Source organism: Sycon ciliatum, chromosome 1 (assembly GCF_964019385.1).
Source record: "Sycon ciliatum chromosome 1, ocSycCili1.1, whole genome shotgun sequence".
Classification (NCBI taxonomy): Eukaryota; Metazoa; Porifera; class Calcarea; order Leucosolenida; family Sycettidae; genus Sycon; species Sycon ciliatum.
Window position 1 is genome coordinate 54,894,028 of NC_088643.1, and position 22,665 is coordinate 54,916,692.

Here is a 22,665-nt window from a genome sequence, read left to right on the forward strand (position 1 = left end):
CCAATACACATGAAATTCCTTTAGTACCAGTAGGGCACAATAAAATAAAGATAGAGCATGGAGCAGCATCAAAAGAACAGGAGCAGTAACTGTGCAAATTTTAACCTATGTTAGCTGCTACAGCACCCAATGCTTCGAGGTGTCAGCGTTAACGACTCCAAGGAAGCACATCATAATATAAACTAGGAAGAGAAAAGAACAGGATAAGATTATGATCTCATATTAATAGAAACACCCCCAAAGCGATTTGCACATGACCAAGCGCTAGTGAGATGCAATGAAATCGGAGGCTACAACACTGCATGTGCTAAGTATACTCACACCACCTACTGGGGACCTTTTCACTAGCAAATGTGTATGAACGACCCAATCATTTCCCCCCTTCACCATCGCTGGAAGATTCGTGACTCAAGCTTTCTTGCTTCATCCTGTGAACAAAAAAGCGTGCTCCGAGTTGGGTACGAGCCAAACAATTGACGGGAGTAAATAACTTACGTCAGCACCGGCCTTGCCAGGAACACCACGAGCACCACCCTGACCGTCATCACCTGGCTCTCCAGAAGGTCCTGGGCGACCAGCTCCACCTGGCTGACCTGGTTCTCCCTGTTAGCACAGAGAAGAGAGATACAATTCAGCGCCAGCATGCCTAGGGTGCCTGCCTGTCAGGCACTAGGCTGGCGAGGCCTGAGAATAGCTTCATTCCTGCCCTACGAAACTAGATAATTATGTTCCCATGCACACCCACCCAAACATGCCACTGAGTGACTCATGGATATGCACGTGTGCATGCGCGCACACGCACACACATATGCGCGCACGCACGCACACACACGCACACACACACACACACACACACATGCGCGCGCGCACGCACACTCACAGACAATCACCAAACCACCAACGCTCGGACATAAAGTCGCTGTCCCAGTGGTGAACCATAGCTCTGCGGCATCCATACTACGTGATATGCGCATTTTAATACGACCCTACACCATCCACTACCAGCTGACTACTAACAACCAGTTTTAAGACGAAGGCAATGTCTGATCATACCACGTGCAAAGCAACAATACAGTCTACTCGATGAAATTCGGAACAAGTCAAAGCTACAGATGTGCGATTCTATGGGTCACATCGGCACACCAGGTCAAAACATCGCCGGTAGTGCTGTTCCAGCCGGCTACTGCTGCTCACGAGTACGTTTGGTGATGAGCTTGGATAGCCGTGGCCAGCTTTGCACATCTACAGGAAGCTTGGATTGGAGCCAGGGGGGTATCAGTGCCCACGCATCCCTGCTCAGTATTGGTCAGCAGCTCAGCGCCCATGCTCAGCGCCCATGCTCAGCGCCCATACTCAGCGCCCATACTCAGTGCCCATACTCAGTGCCCATGCTCAGTCGCATACATGTACTACAGTCTCTAGGGTACTTACAGCAGGGCCATCGGGACCGTCAGCGCCGGGTTCACCGTTCAGACCACGTGGACCAGTAGGTCCTGGAGTGCCAACCTGTGGGAAGACAGAAAAACAAAACAAAGGAAGCTTTATCTTTACACAACAGTATCACTATGAGTACGGAGCACTCAGTCTCAATGAGACCGATACTATTAGGTTAATCCTGTTGTGGAACTCTACCAACACACACAATAGCAAAAGCAAAAAAGCAGCAAGGATGTCGGAAAGCTGATGAAGAGTCCAGAATGATGAAAAATTGGCAACACAGTATCCTTGAAAGCGTACTGTATCGGCAAAAGATGAGTCGTACGTGGCGTGATAACACTGTAGCCATGAATAAAATTAGTGGAAAAGCAAAAACAATATATTGCGGGCAAGGATTTTAATAAGCCTCGGCTGCTTGTACGTTGACGTTGTTTGGTCAGAGCAAATACGTTTCCATCAGTGATAGGATGGTGCAAGACAAGCAGTTTAATTGCTTTTACTTCAATTCAATTGGATGTGGCCAGGACTCGCAGCTTGGGCGTTTGGGCGGTGTCTCCGTGACCATTATGGACAAAGACGACTACTTGATCACGTAGAACGTCGGCTCAGCAGAGCTCTGTGGACTGACCTCTGCCTGGGTCTTTGGAACATGGAGCAAACCTAACCAGACCCGTACTGCGGGACTACTACTACTACTACTACTAGTGCTCAAAATTTTTACAGTTCACGCAACGACGTGCAGCACTGCCGAAGGGTACACGGTTTCCGCTGGTAAACTCTAACTTAGCTAACTAAACGGCAGAAGATTGTTCGGTTGCTTCCGTAGTTGCTGTTTTATAGCAGCGATAGGATCCTGTGCTTCGGCACTTGGCAGAGTGGTGACATTCTCGATGAGTAACTACCCGCCGCAAAGCTGGCATGCTTCCTCCCAGTTTGAAAATGATTTCTGCAATGAATGCAGACGACAGCAACACAGGTTTGCCTGCGAACACCTGCTCGGTTGATGTGCCTCTGGTGCGACTAGTGGGTGAAGAGCTCTGAGCCTGAGGAACATTCGCTTCAGTCTGCAGGTTTGCGTGACAAACGCGGTCAATCGCTTTTCTCATTCCTCAGCAGCTCGTATCTAGTCCTGAATTGCTGAAACAGCTGTGTCAGTGTGCGTTGTCCATGACAAGAGCGGACTGCATTCTGCAGCACTCTCGAAAGCTTGGCTTGTAGATCTAAAAGAAACCTACTTCCAAAACGTGTGAGCAACAAATTCGAGGCAGAACTGTTATCTCTTATCTGGTTGAGAACAGCTACAACATGGATTGTATAATGTAGGGCCTGTTGATGTAGAGAAGCCTGTAGGCTAAGTGTAGCCTTGTAGGTCGCACCTTTCTCGGTAGGTTCCAGTTTTTGCCACTTTCAGGACTATCTTATCCCGTAAATTTAACTCAAGGTAAAACTGATTCCACCCAATTTTTAACCAGAGCTAAATCCATGATCATGATGATGGTACTGAAAATAATAATTTAATTTGTCGTCACCGGAAATTTGTGCATTTACAATCCGGCAAAAATGTTACAACAGATGGAAAACAACTACAACTTACAAGTCTACATGTGCAAGCAATAAGAACATTCAAAATGTCAGAAGAGAGAAGTATTTGAGATCAAACCATGACAAAGCAGGATGCATTGCATGTATGTGTGCCGCACACAAGCAGCATCACTATCAGTAAACATGACTGTACATGTGCCCTAGATGGTATGCATACACAGCAGGTACTCAGGGAGATCTGATGCCAAACAAGCTATAGCCTTATCATGTGTCTTCACTGGCATGCACACTGCCGGGGTCGGGGAGGGGGAAGAAGGGGTCAGAGATCCCGATATGCTGGAGAAAAGGCAAAGATTCGGCAAATAGGGGTGTAGACAATGGACTGGCATGACACCATCCATTCCGACATGACATCATCCATTCCGACATGCACCCAAGGCAACTCTTCGTGGACTTACAACGCTTGCTCCACACTCGGCGCCTGTGCATGTTCTTCCGTCAGGACCTGGCTCTCCATCTGGTCCAGTTACTCCTGCGGAACCTACTGGACCGGCTGGGCCATCAGGTCCTGGACCTCCAGGAGTGCCGGGTGTGCCAGGTGGGCCTGGTGGTCCTTGTGGTCCGCCAGGACCCTTAGGGCCATCCATACCCTAATAGCCCACACGAAAAACAAGATAGTAATGAGGTTGAAGAAATCACGGTACATTCCTCAACACACGAGATTATATCCGGAATGTTAAACATGGGAATGCATACCTCCTTTTCATCTGGATGCCACTAGTTTCAATGCACCGTGTTTAACACCCTGTTGTAGAACTGCAAGGGCGCAGGCCTACTACCAGTGCCAACATCACAAGAACATTGTCGACCAAACCTGCCTCTCTTCTCAACCAAGGGAAACATGATACAGAAGAGAACCAATGAAACATACCAGAATGTAGAAAATCAACATACTGTGAACTGTTCACTGCCACTGGTTTGAGGGAAAGACACAAACACCTTGAATTGTGTGCATACTATCCAATCTGATTTTTCCCGGGCACCCATTGCAAGGTATGCTGGTTTGTGACGCTTGTGGCTGATAGCTTTTATGAATCAATATCACATGACTTAACGGGGAGCACTGGACTTGTGGAATTGCAAGTTTTGCTGCAACAATATGGAGGTGCCGTGCAGTACCGTGCAGGCCATATACTCACGGTCATTCCATCTGGTCCTGCTGGGCCTGGTGGGCCAGGGTCTCCAGGCATGGCCGGAGTCGCAATAAGATCCTTATCCTGAAGGTTCAATACACACGGCATAAGGGAGCATTTCTTAGTACCGCTCTTATGGCTCTTATACTAACATCAAAAGCAAGATCAATGAATGCTTCATGTGTTCATCAAGAAAGAATTGTGGATTGGGTCCTACCAAGAGTGAAGCATAGGAAGTCCGAAAGTTAAATGCTCTCTATTTTCATGCAAACGTGCTTTGCTGGTAACATTATGAGTGCGTGGTGTTCAGCAGTCAGCAAAGCTAATCATGAACATGTCACAATCAGGTATTGGAGACGCTATAACGTAGTATTAAAAGCACAGTTTAGATTTCGGAGACGCTATGACTTAGTATTAAGCACAGTTTCCCTTACCTCCGGCGGCTGCGTTCCGCTGCCAAGAGCTGTAAGGAAACAAGAAGGAAGAGCGGCAATTAGAGTTTCCCGTGCAAGAACGGCCATGCGTTGTACGTGTAAGTGCATTCCCTAATCCCAAACTGGTATATTTGGGCTGGTTTGGTTCTGCCAGCACTAGCAGTGCTAATCTGCCTTGGCACAATCCTACTGGCATCAGGTCCTTCTTTGTTTCTCGCCATTCATTTGTACATGAAACCTAGTACACAATATTTTTCATTCAAAATACTGCCGCGTTTCCCAGCAGACATTAGCTAGTTTCTCCGGTAACGGTCTTATCACAAACAATGCCTATTTCCCCGGTTCCAAGGGTGCGCTTACCATTACTATTAGATCAAATAGGGGTTTGGATCAACGGTCAAAGCTCAAATCGTACTGCTTTTCATTGAGCTGAAAATTCCTTTCATTCAACTTTCAGCCTATGCCCATCATCCGGAGCAATGGGCATAGGCATCGAGCCCATGGTCATCATCAGAGAGTGTGAATAGCAGCGCAGCTTGAGTTGCGGCTGTTTGCCCTAACACTACTTTGTTGTATTAATTTTGATGTTCATTAGAATTGCAATGCAACAAAAACCGTGTGATCACCAAAGCATGTTCACTAGCCAACTTCCATTATTCAGGTTTAGGCATTTCTTCTCTCTTCGATCATTCCCAGGATAGACCATTCACTTTCGTAAGCCTGTTTCTCAACATGATATCCAAAAAACACCAGGATACTCTGTTCCTCCATATTCGGGACAATAATCCTTCAATGACCAGTCCAATGATGGATGGAACAGGCAATCTTTTGTTCAGGAAACTGTAATGTCGAAGCCTCTGAATTTTGGGCCAGGTCCATCTTTAGGAATGAAAATCCAGTGAACTGGTACAGTAGAATCCTAACACCCATAGAAAGGGTTTGGACTCACCCTAATAAAGTGTTTCCACACCATGTTCTGCACCTTGCCCTAAATTGACAGGCGCAGGTTTTAACAAGCAATTGTAGGACTGCTTTCTCTATGAACTTTACACAAACATACGCGCGTGTTTTGTGTGGTATGTTTCAAACATGGTATGTTTTGAACGTGTGTAATTCATGTTATCAATATCGCATGAATGACTTATTACATGAAATGTAGCCAGTATTTTAGATTGGACATCAGATTGGACATAATTGATTTGGAGAATGAAATTGAACACTCCACTACTATTCGCTTGCATTGACAAGATGTGTGATTCCAAGCCAAGGCCTACAGCAGGGGCATGCATGGATTTCAAATCCAGGCAGCTGACTTGTTGCAAATGCATGCATTTAAGCCATTCGTGGATTCCTATGTTTCCATTGCCATCTCCCTCCACGTTCCAAAGCTATTTCAATGAGTTACATGCGGCCTCGTAGGATACGCCTATGTGTGTCCAGACAACAACTGGTGTACAATCGCTACAACCAACACTTCATTGGCCATTTTCAAAGGTTCGTAACTTTAGTTTAGTACACCCCAGCCTTATTTCCCAGGCATTTCATCAGCTACCATCGGCCATCAGAAACCTACGTGGCACACTCTGGGCTTGTGCGGTCCAGCCGTTTACCAACAACACGAGCAGCAGCAAGGTCTTCTCCATTTCTGCAGGAAGGGCACAGCCCTGTCTCCAAGCTTCCGCTGAATTTCCTTGAGATCAGCCACTACAAGACTGTGCTGCAATCAGCCTCGCCAAAAGCCTTCTTCCTCGCACAATTAGCTGCTGTTGGTGAAGGAGTACCACAATGCAGAAAACGGCCTGTGCTGGTAGTAATGTGTGGCGACTGACCAAGTCCGACGGTCTGTGCTACTGGTGACGGATAGACGGGATGCTTGACATAACTGTCCGGACAACCAGCGTGCACCCTGTGTCGAAGTAGATAGTACCTACCAGACACTCACACTTCACAGGTCAGTGGCTACGCCGTCAGACTCAAAGACATAGTCATCATGGTCATAGAGCTAGAGATCCGGACCATTTTGTTGCGAGTCTAGAGTACTGAGTAGAGGATGCACACCATGTGGTCGCTCACTGTCTGTCTTTTGTTGGGTGATTCTTTGTTGGAAGCACGTGAGTGCCGGAGCTTTGCTAGTACTACTGAGTATGCCATCTGCCTAACTCACGTTACTGTACAGCAGCCGACCGTGCCCGGCCCAGACAGGTCGACCACAGACTCGATTCATGGTCTTTGTCCGACCTTGTTGACGGCAGTGTTGTGGGCTAGTGTTGCGCATCCATGCTTCACGTTCTGCGCATGTAGCTAGCTGTGTGCTGCCTGTAGTGTAAAGGTCTCGCGCGTATCTACGTGTTCCATCGCCGCTGCGTGCGATAAAATGTATAACTAACGTTACTTTTGAATGGTCCCTGGCCGTGTAGGCACGTATCACGTCCTGGGCGCATAACTAACTAAACACTTGACTTGTCTAGCGCTCACGTGCAAGAAAACGCGACCCACGGCCCGGCTACCTAGTGCCGCTCCATAGATCTAGGTGAGGTTGAACAGCAGTCACGTGAATCGACGAGACCGCCAAGGCAAAGGAGGCCGCTGCCTGTCAGGTCCACACCACTAACCTGTTTCAAGTACGGGCGCCCCCCCTGATGATTGACGTCTGTGACGGGTGCTTTGATTCAGATTTGGCATTTTGCTGCAGGAGCTGATTCTCCTTTTTTGACGGTTCCCACCTGGTCAATCTGGTCAAGCCATAACAATAATAATAATAATAATAATAATAATAATAATAAAGTCCTTGGTCCATTTCTTTGTTGTAAAATAATAAAGTCGTCATAATAACAATAATCTAAGTGACCACAGCTACTGAGCTGGTGCGCGCATGACCATGATGACTGGGACTCGCTACATGTGTGTCTAAATGACAGGGCCGGGATCGGTTGAAAAAAACCCAACCCATGTTTGCAGGCTAAGCTTCTCTGGAATAAAGGCGTCCAGCGCTAGCGCAGCATCACCCACCGTGATCTGCACGTCTCCGCCCCCGCCGCTTTACTCACCGCCGGCAATCATGTTCATGATGACACATACTAACATATGACAGAGATCGAGAAGGTTCCGATCCGACTCCCAACAGGACCCAAACGATGCTATGCGAGCCAGTGGCAGTACAGTGTGCCCGATACCGTAGGTACACATACAATCGTATTCGCAAGGCAATGAGTATTGCGCGTCTTCCATGCCAGAACAAATTTCAATTCTTAAAACTCGGAAAATGAGCGATTTGCTCGACGAAGGGAGTTCTTGGCTTGAAGTTGAGGCTTGAGCTGACAGGAACGTCTTCCAAGTGTTAGGAGAGGGTTCTGGCCGAAAAGAGCGAGGTGTTGGAGCCCAGTCGATAGAGCAGACTACGGTGGCGGCTGTTTCTTCAGCTGTTTCACCACACAGCCATGTGGCGCCTTCTGTGTCTTCTCAGCTGGTAAGAAAACCTTATGGCTGTTGGGAGTTTTAGATTTGTTTTTCAGTTATGTAGCAAAATCCTGTCAAGAGGAAAGCTATACAGCAACATGTGCGCCCAACATGCAGCACGCAACTGCTATCATAAGGGTTCTAACCAGAGAGAGAGTTGGGAAGAAGTGGAGATATATAGGACTGTTGGCGCAGCTCTGAAGTGCATGCTGAACACGGAAACTTGAATGACCCAAAGTGGCACTTGTTGCCATGACATTTCACATTTTAAAATCGAAACAATGAGAAATTCATTCCCAAGTCATAGTATAAAGTATCGTAAAGTAGGAAGAAGGACAACGATGATATAACAGCGATTTGGCAGTGATCCGATGAAGAACAAAAACATTTGCATTCCATAGCGCTCTTTGAGCAACATGAATTAGCCATTTCATTCATTCTACGATCATGACAATACCCATGGCTAAGGGTACATCGTGTATGCCCAAGCAATTACAGGGCTGTGTCACGTATGCTTTGGAGAAGTAGGACTGTTTACCCCATGTGTTTACACGGGAATCCATTCCACCGTGACGCTGGTCGTCGTTGCTGCACAGTCAAGTCTTCGGGTTGTAATATCGTACCTTTGTAATATTTGTTTTGTCCACCTCAGCATAGAACTTAGTGCACTTGTGTGGAAGCACATGCACAAGAGACCCACGTTGGGAGTGGGGTGAACACAAATGCTAGACTAATCCCACTTGCAAACGCATGTCTTTCTCCATCACGCAAAAAATGAACCAACTGGCACGATTACGCATGCAACTCACATATCCTTGGTGTTGAAGCTACTTTGAAGTAGGATACTAGTAGTGGTTTTGAAAGATAATAGTCATACTGATACAATTAGGGGTGCACGCATCTGATCATGTTGTGGTGTAGGCTGGGTGTGATAGTTGATATTAAATTGTTTTTGTTCTCTTTCTGAGGCTTGAATGGATTCGCCCTCCCCTTCATGTATCGGCTATAATCAATACGAGTCAAGTACCCGTAGTTCTGAATCGCATAGGTTCCACTGAGGAAGGGCCAGAGATCGGGCAAAGGCATCAATCACCATTGCCACACTAACTGGCAAAAGAGTACAATAGTACTTGGTAGTACCTGCACTAAAATTTGACTTGTAAGGATAAATATCTTGGATAAAATTCGGAATCATGCACATTCCTCATGGATTAGCACAATGCACTGTCTGTGTTTGTTACTTTGCAACACATTACACATGGATACACATGCAAACACAATAATCGGCAAGGAGACAACAATCAAATTAACCTCGCAATAAGGAGGACGAGCTAGAATGACATTGGGTTACTTTTTAAACAATGTCAAGCGATGGAAACGATGAGAAAGCACCCTGAAAGGAAAGGAGAAACACATGTAGTAAGAAAGAACGATGGAAAATGATTCAAACAAGTTTTTGTTGTACTAAAGAACAAATCGGAACCAAGGAACAACTATCGGAACCAAGGTAGGGTACGCAGGACAAATTGATAGCACAAAAATACCAAAAAAATTAAGTAATTCCACCTCCACCAAACGCGCTCTCTGGCCGACCTCACACACCAGCAACATGACTCCAAGTTTTAGATACTGACAAATAGTTTTCCTCCATACAGCGCTGTTTCGACCACTATAGGTCTCATCAGTGAAGGTAGAGAATAATGAACGGCCAGAATTAATTTGAAGGCACGATTTTACACATGTACAGTCAACTTCGCTTATAACGACACTCGGCGGGGCATCAAAAAGGTGTCCTTATTCGCGAAGTGTCGTTATACCCGAAGTCTCATTATATGTATTACAGTGGGATGGGACTTTGCTCTGGGCATGGAAATTCTGTCGTTATTCGCGAATTGTCGTTATATCCGCAGTCGGTATTAGCGAAGTTGACTGTACATAGAATGAAATGAAGAGGCGATCCCGCCCTTAGAGGTAGCAGACATGCTATGTGCTAACACGCGGAGAAAAGGTACAAAATGACACTGCTACGCGCCATAAGTATACTGAGGACATCATTGATACTTGCGCAACAGATTCTAGTACTCTGCAATACAATCATGTAGCACACATGTACAGTCAGACCTCGCATAACCGCACACATCCGTGTTTCGCAACAAATATCCGAAAAGGCGAGGGAACCGGATAACCGAACACCGGTTATGTTGGGAGCATCACGCAGGCTGTACATCTGTAACAAGCAATTTGTTTCTTCCGGATGGCGAGGGATCCGGATAAAAGAGGACTGGATAAGCGAGGTCCGGCTGTACTGAAAATAATAGTATACATGTACTGAAAATAAGGGTGACACGTCCATTATTATTTTCAGTTTATGTATACTACATGATTGTATTTCACAGTACTATAGTCTGTGGCGCAAGTATCAAGACAATGATGTCCTCAGTATACTTATGGCGCGTAGCAGTGTCTTTTTGCACCTTTTCTCCGCGTGTTAGCACATAGCATGTCTGTTACCTCTAAGGGCGGGATCGCGCTTCTTCAGGTCATTCTATGTACATGTATAAAACCGTGCTTTCGAATTAATTCTGGCCATTCATTATTCTCAACCTTCACTGATGAGACCTAGGCTATAGAGGTCGAAACAGTGCTGTATGGAGGAAAACTATTTGTCAGTATCTACAACTTGGTGTCATGTTGCTGGTGTGTGAGGTCGACCAGAGAGCGCGTTTAGTGGAGGTGGAATTACTTGATTGATAAACAGGCCAAAAGCTGCTGGTTACCTTTTTTTTCTTTCTTTAAAAAAAATAACAAAGCAATGACTAAAACAAATTAGAACGAGGTCCGTCTCGTTGTCCAGGAGACGACCAATCAGTGACGTTCCCGCCAAGGGCCTTATCGAATCTAAAGCCCGCTCAATCATAATTCTACTACTCTTTGATGACGCGTCGAGGGCCTTGGATTAGCTTTTAAGCCCGCTGAATATACTCAAAACAGGTGTGTACAACTTCCTGTACGCATTATAGTACGGAGCAGATAATGAACTCTGCATGAAATGTATGGTGTACTACAAAAAGCCACGCATTTCAGAAGTGTGTATGGGTTTTGCCTCCCGTACTCTTTCATCTGTACGATTTTCCTTTGTCAACAGCTGGCGGAACCCTATGAAAACCGAAGATTGAAGTCAATATTGGTATCGAAAAGGGGCTCTCGAAGCCCCTAAATAGCTCCACAAGCTATGAATAAGAATGAAGCTCGCAATAAGAGCCCAGCATTTCGTTCGCTTCTATTCTCCTTTTAGTAGTCCTCAGTGGTGCTGAGTTACCACACAAATTCTCTCTGCACGCAAACCACACAACTACCCATTATAAGGGTACACAAGAATAATGCAAGTGAGGTAATGCATGTAACCTCGTTCTAAAATAGTTAGTGCATGGCAAGGAGGGCCTTATGGCTTGTTTGTGCCCTTCAGGTTAGCCCTCAGGCTAACCTGTCAGGCACTAACAAGCCATAAGGCCCTCCCTGCCATGCACTAACCTATAGTGAAGCCGACGTAATACCATGATGGACTAATCAAATAGAAAATATAATTATGTGAAGTCGAATTCAGAAACGTTTTTCTTCGATGGCCATCAGTGGACCTACATCGAATAATGTATTATGCACGCAGAAGGAAAATGTTACTTTTCACTCACAGAGCAACTGTTCAGTACGTGGGGTAGTGGTCTACCCGAACAATCTCACTCACGATAAGGAAAAACGTTACATCGCTCACACTATACACTTAGATTCTCACAGCCTAGCTCAATGTTATTTTCATTCCACGCTGCTTCACATATCTATTTTATTTTATTAGTCCATCATGGTATTATGTCGGCTTCAATTGTTTTATTCATTGCTTTGCTAAAACTTCCTTTTCCGAAACGGCTCTTTACTAAAATGACAGGGTGTGATTTCTCACGAAAGTGTGCACAAAGCAAGGGCATGAGAACTAAGAGTGGCATGTGTGTGTGTGTGTGTGTCAGCAACAACAAAATAAGATTTAAGAAAAAAGAGAAAAAGAGAAAGAAAGAACAAAAAAGGTGACACCACTCATTAAACTATGATATCGTTTTGCATGCATGCTGTGTAATCTATCGTTGCATACTGTATTTGTTGGGCCCATACGTACATGCGTATACAATGCTAATGGAACACAATGCATTGACAACGACACACACTTAGCACCCAATGGCTTGGCTAGGACAACAAATGACATCGATTGTATGGTGTTTTGCCGTGTGACATGTTTAGCCTTTCATGCGGAACTCATGTTTCTATTTTGCTCAAATTGAAGCTTGCTTCAGATGGCTTCTTGTCAATTTGTTGCATTTGGGGACTGTATCATAGAGCGCAAAGGATTGTGCTTTGTCTTGTTCGCCATGGAGCATGGTAAATGTGTTCTGTGCTGTAGTAGATGCATATTCCCATGCACATGTTTATGTCGTTTGTATAGTGGATGCACATCCTCCTGTTTATTACCGTATCCTCTTATGACACATGGAAGTTTCAGGCGCGTGCTCCGTATGGGTTCCTGGGTGCCCGGAACCCCCTCCTTTTTTCACTCAAAATGCAGGATTTTGCTTCATTTTTTGAAAAATTTCCCGGGGAGGCCCCCCGGAAACCCCCTTGAAGGGCACCGACGCACGCGCCTGAGTTATGCATTCATCCGGCCGCGCTGTCCAGCACGCCAGTTGTACAGTACGCACTTTAGCTGTACCTGCCCGCCTGTTCTTTAATAGAGAGGTTCCGGGGTACGATTTTCCGTGCCAAAATCCATGTGGACTGGCTTTCACACGAACCATGTTTCGTATGGAGATTTTGCGTCATCGGGTGCAGAAAGAGTTTTCGCGTACACATTTGGTACGAGAAACATGGATTTTCCGCGGGAAGTTTTGATTTCGGTACAAATTTTGAAAAATAAAAAGGCATAGCGCGGGAATGTGACGTGTTTGCGATCGTAACCTAGGCAATGATGGCAAACACATGAGTTCCGTACTCCGGAACATTTCACTGCTCGAAAACGACGTATAAAAAATCCGTAACGCCTCTACGGATTTTGGCACGAAAAATTGTACTCCGGAACCTCCCTAATCTCTCAGTCGGTCTCTGTGTTGCCACACACTTGTTATTTGTTGTAAACGAAGCTAGTCACAAGATGTCGTTGGTGCGTTTGACGAACCACTACATGGTGTCAGAGGTGGGATTCAAACCCTTGCCTACAAGTATGTTGCAGAACCACTACACTTTGTCTGCAAATCAATGCAGCTTCAATGGATTAGTATACTCAGTGCTAGCACGTGCATGATTACGCCCGTGTGCACCTGTGCACAAAGCTCAAAAGCATCGGAAAAGCTTGGTGACGTGATATAAATGCCATTGATCATCAATGCTTATCATAAATTATGAAAAGGAGAGCGGAACAAAATTCCCATTCCAGGAAATCTCTGAATATACTTCAAAAGAGAGGACACCAGTAGGCTGGCTACATTTTCCCATCCACCTACATGAATACTTTGAATTTGAACTTCGCGGTCACCAGTGCAACAGCGACGTAGGAAGGTGCAAACAGTTTAGCGTGGTGCGCTCAATCATTAGAGGTATCCCACTGAGGTTCCCTGTGGTCTGTGGCTTGTTCTGTATCGTCTGATAATGATCATGAGAGATGTAACAGGCAGCCAACCACAGCTAACTACAAAAATGTACTAAATTTGGTTCGATTATCGTTGAACACCCCCTCCAAGCAAATAGCTACATTCCTGTGTGTGGTTGTTTGTGGATGCACATTTATGGGGTAAGCCGGCCAGGCAAGCTACAAGCCAATTTTTAGAGAAATACAAAAAGTTAATTGTGTCCTGCGCATACAGTGGGTTAAGTGTGTTCAAATTTCACGGTTTGCGTGAGACTCGGCTCGAAACCGAGTTTTCCGCATCCGTAGGAACGCTACCACCCTCCACAGATCAAAGCGCAGATGCGGCTAGGTTATGTATAGTTGATTAGTGATTAGTGGCATGAGTGGAAGCTGGAGTACAGTGCAATAAGGAATCTTTTGTTCTGCTGTCCAAAATGTCCGTGATTTCTTGCTTGCAGGTTGAGCTTGGCGGCTGCTCAGCAGGTTACTCTGCCACAGATCTGTAAGTTACAGGGTGATCTACGCTGCACTAGTCGAAAACTTAAAGCCGCTGAATGCTTAGCAGCGCCTCTTTGTTCTATTTCAGATCAGCTATCTTTAAGGACTGTTTACACACAGGCAGTCATTTATCACGGTCGTGTTAGATGAAGGCCTATCCTATGGATAAGTTCGCATCTCCCTGCACCAGTGTGTGTGTAGCACAGTGTTGGCATGTATAGCGCTGCTTTGCGAAGGGAGCACCAGCAGCACAGAGAATGCAGTGGGTTGTCAATGTTCCCAACTCCACTGATATGCACATGCAGTAGTCGAACACTGAGGTGAACACTAAGTCTGCACCATACATGGTAGATCTAAGGTGAGTATGCTCTATGGTGTAAGATGTAGACAAAGCATCTAGAATCCAGCTACAAATAGTGCTGTATGCCCAAGATAGGGCAAGGCAAAACAACGTACCGTAAAGTCGCGGATAAAAGCCGGGTTTGCATACAAGCAAGTCGCGGATAGAAGCCTGAAAATCAAACGGGTCAAATGCATATAAGCCTGTCGCGCGTAGAATCCTGGCTTCTATGCAAGCGCGGATCGGGTAGGCCAAGAGTGCATGTGCTATGTACAGACTGCATAGTAAAACTGCCAACATATCGGTAGTCAGTGGTAGATCTACGCGTGTCGCGCGTAGAAGCCTGGCTTCTATGCAAGTGTGGTGCATATAAGCATGGTTTGCAGACAAGCCTGGTTTGCATTAAAGCCTGATGCAGAAAGCGGCTTATGCGCTTATAAGCCCGGCTTTTACCCGCGACTTTACGGTAAACCCACAGTTTTCCATTACTCCGAGTTTTATGCCAAAAAAAAAAGATACTCATCACGTACTCCGACAGGACACAACCCTTGACTAGCAACGGTGCAGCGACCCTCACCAGGATGAGAAGCACCCCGGACACCAAGTACACCCCCCCCCCCCCCCCACACACACACTCACCGTGACACACCGTATCAGAGCCCCACCGCCTTTAGATAGATATGGTAGGACTCTAATAGTGTACCCTTTAGATAGATAGGGTAGGACTCTGATAGTCTGCAGTCCATGGCAGCGGGGGAAGTACACGCACCACCCGAGGCACTCTCCACCCCAAAACACCCCAGTGCGGATCAACACACCCGCGGTACAGACAATGCCGGCACCAAACAAGACCTTGTAAGCCCCACCGTAGTTCCACACACAGGTGATGCTGTGCCTGGTAGGTCGTACCATGACTGGCCGGAGCAGTCTCTCCTTGTACCTTGTACCCCATCACGTGACCCCATTGTAGTTTGCGAACAAGAGTTTGTTCGCATGTCTGCATTTCGAGATGAGCTCGCTTCTCTTCTTGAGGCGTGTGCTTCTACCCGGGGGTATGATCAGGACCTTTTTGACGAGGCAAAGGTGGCGCTTCTTGCTAATGTTGTTGTAGGCTAGCATGTCTGGAAGTTGGAAGAGAGGCAAGACGCCTACTCGATCCAATGGAAAGCGTCGGATAGGGCAAAAGTGGCCCATGCCTATTTGATCGCTTTGTTGTTTGCTTATCTTGAGTGTAAAGGTGGCACCAAAAATTCCATTTGCTTGCACCCCTTTTCCATTATGTAAACACATGCTTTCTGTGTTTGCTTTCCCTAGCACTTACGGTGGAGTGGGTTCCGGTTGCTGAGACGAAAAGTGCAACCGTGACCTACCAAGAGGTTAACGTGACTGGTGCACCCGTTGGAGAAGTTGTAACAGTCGTTGAAAATCTTGCGCCTGAAAACACAAGTTACAGGTTTACTGTACCTAAGCCTGGTTTATATCGGGTACAAGTAGTGGGAGATGTCCAAGGACGTGACTCAACCAGCTTGTTTCTTAACGGCGTCTTTCAAGGTAAGCAAAGTGTAAATGATACTGTTAACCCTTTGCGTGCGGATGACTTGTATCCAAGCGCCTGAACGCCATGCCGGTTCTCTGATGACGTGTATACATGCACTTTGGTTTGCATCGTGCATCGCAGTTAATAGATCAGTGTACAAACTTTCGATACTCTGTGAAAGAGCATCCGATCTCCACAAACGACACACCATGGGAAAGGTCTTGAGCTCAGCCTTCCAGTGATATACAGTCTTCGTGATGGGATAAAGATTGAGTGAGCGGCGACAAATTGAACACGGAAAGTACGGCCTGGAGCGCTCGCGAATTTTTTGTTCGTTACTTCGCAGTTGTTTGGAGCATGTCAGGGGATTTCCCTTTGGCACAGCGCATGTGTTATGAACATAAAAAGAAGCGCGTGGATCTCAGCTTTGCAGAGCAGTTTGAATCATGAAAAGCGGTTGAGTTTGAGCAGGGATCCGAAAAAGAATGTGTGACAGAGTTGTTGTTTCGTTCCGAGGCATGGTGGGCCAGTTTGGAGAGGTCTTGGATATCGCTCTGGCGGGGCAGTAGAGCTGAGAGCTTCCAGGATGGATTCGCTTGGTCCTGATCTTTCCTAAAAGCCCAGGATGATGAAATTCCATCCAGGGGAACTTAACTGATTATATAATTTCGTTTGGAGCAGTGCGCCCAAACTCCACCAGGAGAGTCAGAGAGCAGGAGTGCCAGAGTACTGGGGGAAACAGGCCAGCATGCCAAGGGTTAAGTCACGCCACAGTTGCCGCTTCCAAACCTTATGCCAGTTTTGAGCGAGGCCTTCCCTTTAATTTTGTTAATGCACACACACACACCTTAGACCTTAGACATGCCCATCGCGGGAGCGATGATAGCGAACAGCTATGTTAGACATAGCAACTTGTGCTGGGATTACACCATTCAACAGCTTGCAAGGCTGATGAATTGACCGCCCCTATTTTTAGCCTGGTATCCACCACACAGCTGTTGAGCACTTCAACACACACACACACACACACACACACACACACACACACACACACACACACACACACACACACACACACTCACACACACACACACACACACACACACACACACACACACACACACACACACACACACACACACACACACACACACACACACACACTAGGCTGCACGATATGCAATAACCCTACTAACAAAAACAACATAAACTATAAACTGTTTTCTGTGTTTCTTTTTTCAGCTGTTCGGGTACCGCCCATAACTGGCATACGTAAGTGCAGTATTATTCTTAAGTCTTTGTCAAAGATAAAAGTTTGTTTAAAGATAGTAACCGCAATCAATAAAACTAGCTGAACCGACATTTGTGTACTTTATTCATGCAATGTAAAAACGGTGGAGACGATGTGCAATAAAACGATGAAAATATGAAGAAATGGTGTAGGGAAAAAATATGGATTCAAACAAGTTTTCGTACAACACTCATCAGGAATCGTCGTTGTACTAAAGGACACTGAAACAAAAATCGAACTATTATAGAAAATCTAAGTTAGAGAAATAACACTAAGAGCAACAACAGTGAAATTTACAAGTGTGAATTTTAACAATCAAAGCGAGAAATGAACAAAGGAGAAAGGAAGGAAAGACAACGTGATAACACATAACAGCAGCACATTACACCTAGAACATTAACGGCCAAGCTTGGCCGCACTAAACACGACACGTTACTTGAACAATTTCAACCCAATTATACTATCTTTCTGTACACACAAATTAGGCTTGTACAGACGCTGATAGATAGCTTCCAACACTTTTAACTGTAGTCCATAACCATTAGTTGTGGTTGCTGTAGATTGCGTTGTTGGTGTTGGTGTGGGAGCTACTGATATGCAAGGTGGGTCTTTTTGAGTCGGCAATTGTAGTGTTAATGCAGCTGTCAGTGTGTGTCAGTGTCACCGTTTATCGAAAGCCGACGTTTACTGGTCAGTACATTGTATATGACTCTTATTGTTCGTCTCAATATAAAGTAAACTTAGTGCGTAACCTTGTAGATCGTGCGAAGCGTATTTGTTCGTCCTGCAAGCGGCAGGAAGAGCTTGATTTTCTCCGGTCAGTTTTTGTCAAGAACGGGTACCCTGAGTTTTTGTTGCAGAAGTTGTTGAAAGTCGAACAAACTACGAAGGCTCCTATGATTGGTCCTGCTCGTTGTCCCGTTTATTTATGTTTGCCGTGGAAAGGGCAGGAGTCGACTAAAGTTTGTAGTGCAGTCAAGTCCGTTGTTCATCGATCATACTACGCAGTACACTTCGTGCCAGTCTTTACGACGATGCGTGCGTTTACGGTGCGGAAGGATGTCCTACCAGCCCATCACCTAAGTCATCTTATTTACAACTTTGAATGCCGACAATGCGCTAGTCGGTATGTTGGTAGGACTGTTCAGCACCTGAACGCACGCATCAAACAACACACACCACGTCACATACTTCCACCTTGCGCACAACAGCAAAGACCAAAGCGAGGGCGACCTAGAAAACAACCAATAACCACACAGCCGTTGCCTACATCCTGGCTCACAGACTGTGCTTGCTCCGCCGTCGCTGGTGGCGGTGGTGGAGGAGAATGGGCGTGGTGGCTCATCGGGTCGGCTTGTGTCGCCGCCTTTGCTCCGGCCGTCGGTGGTTCCCTCGTCAGTGCCCCCGGCGGCTTTGGCTGAGGCGGTGCCGCTTGCGGTCCCGGTCCCACTGCCTCCTACAACGCAATCTACAGCAACCACAACTTATCCACCATCCAAGCCCATAATTGAAAGACCAAGACGATCAACAGCCAACTACAACAGAAGCTACGCACTCAGCGGACAAGGGCGAAAGGAGGGACGTGATACCAGGGTGACGGCCGAGTTGAGTTCAATGGACCCGGTCAGGCGGGATGGACGAGACAGAGAGAGTACAGAGGAAGCGGAGGATGGAACGGACGGCGGAGGGAGCAGTGAGTCGGAGAGCAGTGATGGGAGTGATGGTGAGAATGCCGGTGAGAGTGTTAGTGTTATGTGTAGGTTTCGTGGTAGCAAGTCTTCAGTGTACAATCATCTGCTAGCTAGTCCTGATTGTTGCAATTCGTATTCCGAGTCTTCGTTCACTGTATTGTGCCATGGTCGTCATGGTTATGGACTACAGTTTAAAGTGTTGGAAGCTATCTATCAGCGTCTGTACAAGCCTAATTTGTGTGTCCAGAAAGATAGTATAATTGGGTTGAAATTGTTCAAGTAACGTGTCGTGTTTAGTGCGGCCAAGCTTGGCCGTTAATGTTCTAGGTGTAATGTACTGCTGTTATGTGTTATCATGTTGTCTTTCCTTCCTTTCTCCTTTGTTCATTTCTCGCTTTGATTGTTAAAATTCACACTTGTAAATTTCACTGTTGTTGCTCTTAGTGTTATTTCTCTAACTTAGATTTTCTATAATATAGTTCAATTTTTGTTTCAGTGTCCTTGAGTACAACGACGATTCCTGATGAGTGTTGTACGAAAACTTGTTTGAATCCATATTTTTTCCCTACACCATTTCTTCATATTTTCATCGTTTTATTGCACATCGTCTCCACCGTTTTTACATTGCATGAATAAAGTACACAAATGTCGGTTCAGCTAGTTTTATTGATTGCGGTTATCAAATTTTTGTCTCCTCGCCGTGTGTTTAAAGATAGTATACGTTAATTTGTAGGGATTGATTACATCCATGTCCTTACATACTATAACATACCAGAGCATAAAATATTGCAGAGCATAGCAACATACAGCATAGGGGAGCACAACAAGCAGTTTTGGTTGGCAGGAATGCCCGATCGTACCATGACTGGCCGGAGCAGTCCAGGCTCTCATTGTACCTTGTACCCCATAACGTGACCACATTGTAGTTCGCGAGCAAGAGTTTGTTCGCATGTCTGCATTTCGAGATGAGCTCGCTTCTCTTCTTGAGGCGTGTGCTTCTATCCGGGGGTATGATCAGGACCTTTTCGACGAGGCAAAGGTGGCGCTTCTTGCTAATGTTGTTGTAGGCTAGCATGTCTGGAAGTTGGAAAAGAGACAAGACGCCTACTCGATCCAATGGAAAGCGTCGGATTGGGCAAAAGTGGCCCACGGCAATTTGATTGCTTTGTTGTTTGCTAATCTTGGGTGTAAAGGTGGCACCAAAAATTCCATTTGCTTGCAACCCCTTTTCCATTATGTAAACACATGCTTTCTGTGTTTGCTTTCCCTAGTACTTACGGTGGAGTGGGTTCCATTGGACGCGTTTGCTGTGACGGATAGCACAACCGTGACCTACCAAGAGGTTGACGCGAATAGTGCACCCGTTGGAGAAGTTGTAACAGTCGTTGCAAATCTCACGCCTGAATTGACAAGCTACACATTTACTGTACCTCATCCTGGTTTCTATCGGGTACAGGTAGTGGGTGCTGTGAGTATCCAAGGATTTGACTCAACCCTCTTGTTTGTTGACAGCGTCCTTGAAGGTAAGCAAAGTGTGAATGATGCTGTTTAGTCACGCCACAGTTGCCGCATCCAAACCTGATGTTAACAGCCTTGCCGGGCTTCGAACAAGGCCTTCCCTTTAATTTTGTTGATGCACCGTAGCATAGTTGAGTATTGTGCAGATGGATGTGAGCGTATAACGCACATACTCTGAGAAATAATTGTTGCTTGAAGTAAAATTTTCACTGGTTTGAGGGAAAGACGCAAACGGGAAAAGTCTGAAGAAAAAATTGACTGCCACCACTAGGACCCGAACCAGGGACCCTCTCTTGAGGCCAGCGATGCTCTAACCACTGAGCTATGGTGTAGTTGTCATCCCAGCAGAGAGCGTTCAACATGAAGTAAAATTAATCAACAATGCTCAGAATAAATTTAGATGAGCCTCTGTTTTGCTCTGCGCGGCAGTCAAGAGTCAGTAAAGACTCTACTATTAAAGAGTCAATTCAGTCAGCATGAAAGAGCAACCTCGAATGTTGGGAGTAGCCAACTTACTTTCCTGAAATGCTCAGCAAGGATTAGACTCGGAAAGAGATTTACAACTGAGTGGATTAACCTTAAACTTGATGATCTAACTTTTCAGCAAACAACTTCATGCGAAGATTTATTTTCTAGTTTGGGATAACAGCAGCGTCAGAGCTTGTTTCTGCAATGTATTCCATCCTTGCATTTGCACCGCATGATACAGGCACACTAAGTGCCAATTAAGTAAAACCTAGGACCCCTCCATCAACTGTATTGCATACTGTTGTTTGTGTCTTTGTGTTTTCTCCTTTCAGCCACTGGGGCTGGTGGTCTTAATACACTTGCCCCACCAGAAACTGTACCGCCACGACCACCGACATCTGTAACAGGTACGGTACATTCTCAGAGGGGAATCAAACGATCACTATAACAAAGAGTAATATTGAAATCGAGTTTGCATCAAGTGCCGGGGAAAACGTTCAATAGGTTCCCAGGAACTCACGCCGAACTGTCTCCCGTTCATGCTTACTTTTTGGTATCTAACGTTGGTATGATGTACCGTGCGCCATCAAACTGTGTGATGCAGGTGATGCACGTCTTATTGAATTGTAGAGGCCCACATGCACGGTATGACGTGTTTCCGGTCATGCGGGATGTAGGTAATGTCGGACATAATTGTGAGTAGGTATTCCATTGCTGTCGAGTGCCCTATCCTGTCTCTCATTCACAATGCAATACTTCACCATCTTCCTGTGTGGCATGCAACCGGGGACTGTAGCATGTGGGTGGTGTCATCTAACTGTGATTGTGAGGTGTTCACGTCAAGTTGATACCAGCGCAAGTCTGTACTGGGTTTGCTAGTACTAGTTGCACCTTGGACACTCAGTGGTTGTCTCTCGGTGTTACAGGCAAGAATTCAAATTCCAATACACGTGCACAGGCACACTCTCCGAACGCAAATGGGACAACACACCATTACTAGACGTTCTGGATTTCTCCTTGCAAAACACACTTCAACCATAACCGGCATAACTCTAAAACCAAAACTGCAAAAGGAAGCAAAAAGGGCCAGCAAAGGCACAGCGCGCTTGCGCCACGACATACACGTACACGTGACACAAAAGGCATCATAGTGCGAGCATGACTCATACTTCATAGTCATAGTCATAGCTCAGTCATACAGGCTGCAGCACAGCGCAGTTGTACAAGCGCATGATGATGATCGTGCGTACAAAGGGTTTCAAAAATACAAAATTAATAAATTATCATGAGAGCAGCTCAAACAACTACATGTTTGAAGCAGAAACAGAATAGAAGAGAGACGGAGAAGCAGAGTAGAACGCGACTAGACAGAAGGAGAGAATTATCAGTGACAGCAGAACAATAGCATGGACACTCGTAATAACGGAACAGACGACATGGCTGTAAGCTGGAGCATGTCCACGTGCACGTTCGCACCAACGTGACTCAGAGGAAAATAAATAAATAAACAGACAAGGTAAGGTCAAAACGAGAATCATTCAAGAGGCTGTCTTGAAACATTTACAGAACAGGCGAGTGGCGACAACACTCGGGTT

General features: G+C 45.9%; 2 protein-coding genes across 6 annotated transcripts in view; one reads left to right on the forward strand and one right to left on the reverse strand.

Moving 5' to 3' along the window:
• LOC135831092 (collagen alpha-1(I) chain-like) overlaps positions 1-6,596 on the reverse strand; it is a 56,044-nt gene extending 49,448 nt beyond the window's left edge. Inside the window, exons 1-6 of the mRNA XM_065343353.1 lie at positions 6,180-6,596; positions 4,607-4,635; positions 4,179-4,256; positions 3,438-3,629; positions 1,432-1,506; positions 496-603 (exon numbers count right to left, since the gene is read on the reverse strand). Of these exons, the coding sequence (XP_065199425.1) occupies positions 496-603; positions 1,432-1,506; positions 3,438-3,629; positions 4,179-4,256; positions 4,607-4,635; positions 6,180-6,249 (552 nt within the window). The 5' untranslated portion in view covers positions 6,250-6,596. The remainder of the gene's footprint in view (positions 1-495; positions 604-1,431; positions 1,507-3,437; positions 3,630-4,178; positions 4,257-4,606; positions 4,636-6,179) is intronic.
• A 1,247-nt stretch (positions 6,597-7,843) lies between these two features.
• Positions 7,844-22,665, forward strand: part of LOC135831091 (collagen alpha-2(I) chain-like) — a 62,352-nt gene continuing 47,530 nt past the window's right edge. For 3 of the 5 annotated variants that reach the window (XM_065343347.1, XM_065343348.1, XM_065343351.1), the window contains exons 1-6: positions 7,844-8,072; positions 14,186-14,229; positions 15,880-16,116; positions 17,345-17,374; positions 20,356-20,607; positions 21,403-21,477. In XM_065343347.1, the coding sequence (XP_065199419.1) occupies positions 8,044-8,072; positions 14,186-14,229; positions 15,880-16,116; positions 17,345-17,374; positions 20,356-20,607; positions 21,403-21,477 (667 nt within the window). In that variant the 5' untranslated portion in view covers positions 7,844-8,043. The remainder of the gene's footprint in view (positions 8,073-14,185; positions 14,230-15,879; positions 16,117-17,344; positions 17,375-20,355; positions 20,608-21,402; positions 21,478-22,665) is intronic. The other 2 variants (XM_065343350.1, XM_065343352.1) reach the window with 1 other exon arrangement.